General features: G+C 38.8%; 1 protein-coding gene across 1 annotated transcript in view; it reads left to right on the forward strand.

Annotated features, from left to right (window-relative positions):
* FOXP2 (forkhead box P2) overlaps positions 1-5,000 on the forward strand; it is a 553,196-nt gene that overhangs the window by 483,249 nt on the left and 64,947 nt on the right. The window contains exon 8 of the mRNA XM_027574472.2: positions 3,876-4,013. Within this exon, the coding sequence (XP_027430273.1) occupies positions 3,876-4,013 (138 nt within the window). The remainder of the gene's footprint in view (positions 1-3,875; positions 4,014-5,000) is intronic.

A 5,000-nucleotide genomic window follows, 5' to 3' on the forward strand; every position in this document is an offset into this window, starting at 1 on the left:
TTTAATCTAAAGTCATCCTCTAACTGCTGTAGGATACTATCTAAATACTTTAAACTTTTTACCATTTTGACTCATTTCAGGACAGTTGCAGAAGTTTTCCTCTCTCTTTTCAGAATACATAGCTTTATGTCCATTTACCCATTACTTCTTAGCATACAGAGCAAACACATCAGGTTTATGCTTAATTCATCTAACGAGAAAGTAAATGAGGGCAAATGAAACCCTTACTGGGAGGGGCGCCTGGGTGGCTCAGTCATTAAGCGTCTGCCTTCGGCTCAGGTCATGATCCCAGGGTCCTGGGATCGAGCCCCACATCGGACTCCCTGCTCCATGGGAAGCCTGCTTCTCCCTCTCCCACTCCCCCTGCTTGTGTTCCCTCTCTTGCTCTGTCTCTGTCAAATAAATAAATAAAATCTTTAAAAAAAAAAAAAAAAGAAAGAAAGAAACCCTTACTGGGTGCATCGCCGTGGGGAATTTTGGATCGGTCAGTACAGTAGCACCAAGAGAGAAAAAGAAATCTCCCAACCAAAGTTGACTTCATTCCCTTTCTTCACTTTTGAAGATTTTAATTGATAGACTATAGTTTTCACTAGGATACCCATTCAGAACCAGCTATTTCTTCCATTTGGTGACTGCGTAATGTATCCCACCTTCTTAGGACCTACCAGACTTTTATTTGCCTTCTCACCAGAAAATAGCTTCTCTCACATATCTAAATTGTGGTCCCTCATTAGAATATTTGCATGAACAAAATGATATACCTAGTGGAAAATATTTTCTTAAGCTTAACGCTGGGCTTACTAAGGTTTATATGTTTCAGAAATTTCTCCATATATTTTCAAATAGATGCTGGTCTTACCTGTTTAAATACTGATAAAGTAGTATGATCTGCAAAAAAATTTCTTATGTACTCAGTTAATCTCTACCCATCTTTGTCAGGGAATTCTAACAGTAGTTTGGAATAGCAAAGAAATGTATTGAGAGTGTAACAAAAGTGATAAAGGAGGAGCAAAGGAAATGTGTCACAAAGTGAGTTGCTTAAAATGGAGAAGTTTTGCATTTTGAAAATTATCTAAACAAGGCAGTGGAGCTGCCTACATATAACATATAACTGATATTTGTTGCAGGAAAATCTAGTTTTCTATTTATTAAAATAATTTAAATGTTTTAGTAGCCTCAAACATTCCACTTGGGATGAGCTTATGTATGTGGATTTAGAGATGATAGTATTGGCTTCTTTGTAGTGTTAGAAATCCCTCAGAAGTGCATCTGTGTTTTCCTACATATAGAATTAATTTTGATTTGCATTTCTGTACATAGCTTTGGAGGTAGAGTGTTCAATTATGTGTGAGTTGGCTTGTCTTTCTACCTATCTTTGCACACATGTTTGTCAGTTTTAGATGACGGTGTTCTAGAAGGAAAGACAGAATCTGCTTAAAACTTGAAGAACACCACAAATATGTGATACATATGATTTGAGGAGGATGTGATGGTTATTTATGTCATAAAGTTTTCATTATAAGGGAAATACAAACCATTTTAAAAGTAAAAACTAACCTAACCATAGTAAAAGGGCTAATGGACTCGAAAATGCAAAGGTACAATTCTTGCTTAAATTCGCTTATACAGCAAATCAGTTACAGTTGCCACAAGCTATAGAGTCATATAATTTGTATAAGCTGAAATCTAGCTGTAAACTTGCAGTGTATTATGATAGGTGTCCATTCATAAAAATTCTTAAAAAGTACATTTGTTAGGATTCATGTATAACAAGTACTTGTAGATATAAAGATATAAAGGTAATTAAGTGAAAGCTCTCCATACGCTAAAAAGTAATTAGGGGCTTAGATGAGGGAAGTGTGGCAAGTTTTTATCACATGATAGACTTTACAGAAGGTATGTATCTGTGTGTATGTTTATCTCTGTGTATGTATTTGGCTGTCTATGTATATGTAATATCTGTCTGTATATATATATATGTAGTATCTGTCTTTCTGTGTATCTGGATTGGCAGCCTTTTTAAAGGTTCACATTTCTGTCTTACCTTGTCTCTTCATTTTAGTTTGATTCCCCATTATTTGGAGATAGTATGAGGTAAATAATTGGCAGAAGAAAAGGCATTTTTGTGACAGATTAATTTTAAAACTGCTTGTTCTAACCATTCTATTTGTTTATCAAGGCCCAAACAATTAAGCAAACTAACCACTCAATTTTTAAACAACTAAACACTTGGGCAATGCGTTGGGTCAATTTTACGGCACGCATTTCAGAATGCCTTTTATTATGATAAATTCAAATGCAGTCACCTATAGGTATGTCAGTATGTTCTAAAAAAAAAAAAATCCAGAAATACTTGTGAAAATCACTGAGTTTTTTTTTTTCCTGTCATAATGTGATTCTTCGTGTTATAAAACTAGATCTAATCAATCCATATTTTAAGATATCAGCATGGGATAGAAAAGACAAAGTTATTTCTAGTATTAATTATAAGTTTTGTTTGTTTGAGGCGGGGGAGATTTATCCACCCTGGATTTCCTTTATTTTGTTCTCTCCGCACTTCTTTTTCATTAGCAGTTTCTCCTTTCTTCATAACATGAAGTGCCAGAAAAGTTTTTAACTGTGTGAAAATGACTCTTAAAATAGTGAACCATGTCTACTAATCTTTTCCTGTTTTCCAAGACACAATGTTGTCCCATGGATTTGTTCTTAAGCAGTATTTATATAAACACTTGCTTTTATTTACAGTAAAAGCGAATTGTTTTTTCTAGGAAAGAAAATGATTGCTTTTTCAAAGGTTGCAAACTTGGCAAGTTGACACGTTGTTTGATTACATGCTCGTTGGTATGAGCAGTGCCTTCAACATAGCACAGCTGTGGCCAGGCGAGCCTCTACCTCGGGCTCTCCTGCCTACAAGGTTTTCCTGCTCACCTCTCCTGCCATTCTCTTTTCTAGGACTTTTTTCCCCCGACTCTTTCTCACCCTGTATTTCTCTTGCCTCTCCTTTCTCCTCTCTTTTTTTCTCTCCCACCTTATTTGCTTTTCCTTTTGACTCTGTAATTCTCAGAACCTTGAAAGGAAAGAAAATTTTAAGTAAAATACTTTTTCTTTCAGTTTAATGAATAACCTTTGAAATAATCTTTCAATTTCCAGACTCCCTGGTATAAGTCTAGTTAGCCTGAAATAAGAAAATGTTTAAAGAAGAATACTTGACTTATGATTCCTTCTTTGAGAAGGCCTGTCTAGGTGGCTATTTTCTGGATATACATTTGTATATGTATCCTATATGAGTTGCTACATGTACTCATGAAGTAATATGTATTACTATATGCATTTTTCTAGTACTTATATATATTTTATATCTATCCGTAAAATTTGAAGATAGTAATGATGTTTTATGCATAAGTACTTTCTATTTACATTCTCTTTACTAACTTTGATAACAGATACTTATATGCATATTTTTCTAATTGTTTAATCTTTATAGTTTATTTTAATCAGACCTTTAAACCATTTCAAAAGGCTTTATATTGATAGCACCGTGACACTGGCGAGATGATTGATGATCAAGTATTGAGAACACTGACATGTAGTTTTTTATTTTTAACTCTGCTAGTCAAAGCTCCCCCACCTTAGCATAATATGTAGGAGGTAAGGGACATAAAGGTAGAATCCAATGAAATCTGATGCCTCTGGAAGGCCAGTATCTAAGTACTGTGGTACTCTAATATTCTTACCAAATAGTTAAGTAATATGACAAATAGCATGTACAAGTTGGCCGTCATCATTTCTGAAGAATTTGTTAAGAGAGACCCTATAGCTGTGAAGTAGGTGAGCAGATGTTTGGTTATGACTGCCCCTTCTCTGTCTCTGTCCAGGTGCCTGTGTCGGTGGCCATGATGACGCCCCAGGTGATCACCCCTCAGCAAATGCAGCAGATTCTTCAGCAGCAAGTCCTGTCTCCTCAGCAGCTCCAAGCCCTTCTCCAGCAGCAGCAGGCTGTCATGCTGCAGCAGGTAATGTGGGTTACCTGCTTTGGTGTTCTAGCCTGGCGCAGAAGGCGTGCGCCTATGTCGGCAGTGCCAGGACCTATGTGACAGTCATTCTGCGCTCGAAGGGACCACTGATCAGCATGCCAGAACATACATGTAGCATTGTAAGTGCAGAACTATGTAAGAACATGTAGATCTTACATGTTCTTAGGCTTCTCCCGTTCATCAAGTCTAGAATGAGAGCCAAGAGGGGCGTAGCTTCAGCATGGGATAAATTAATACTGAAGTATCCGTAGGCTTACTACATTTGATTTGTGGACGTGCCAACAAAAAGGGCAAAGGACGTACAGATACTTCTGGCCTTTAAGCCTCCTCACTGCTTTGGTGCTGCGTGTGACTTTGAACTGGCCGTTTGGTCGCAGTGGGGAAAGTGCCACCCTCCATCTTCTTTCCGAGCTGTGTTCGGTGTTTAGGCACAGGAAATAGCTCCTTATTATAAAAATGAAGTTAGGCAGTGAAGCCATTCACCCATGGAGGTCACCTTCTTTAAATAACACAACCCACGTTCCTTACGTGGGTTGATGAGGCGCCTCGAGGGTACGCGGACTTCGCGGTGTTGGTCTCACTTGTCAGAGAGAAGGGACCGTGCTCTGCCTGGATTCTTGTCCGTCTAATTCCTCTGCTGTCGTCGGTGGGAGATGAGCACAGGCCAGTCGCTTAGATTTCTGCGTCTGACCTTCTTCTGTGCATCTGGCGGGTGGGACATTCCCCCCTGGTAGGACGCGGACCGCCTGTCTCTACGGTCCTTCCAAGTGGTAGAGCAGAATCTCTTCTCAGATCCTGCGGGGGTTTCGGATGCAGTCATTTATGGTGGCCAGGTGGTCCTGGCCCTTTAGAATACAGGTTCTCCATGCCCTTCCGTTGAGGAGGTTTTGGATACTGGATGGGACAATTTCGGAGCCTTTGCGGAGGTGGGGGGGGGATGTACATGCCCTGCAGACCTTTTTTGGT

The sequence above is a fragment of the Zalophus californianus genome, chromosome 12 (assembly GCF_009762305.2).
Source record: "Zalophus californianus isolate mZalCal1 chromosome 12, mZalCal1.pri.v2, whole genome shotgun sequence".
NCBI classification, from domain to species: domain Eukaryota; kingdom Metazoa; phylum Chordata; class Mammalia; order Carnivora; family Otariidae; genus Zalophus; species Zalophus californianus.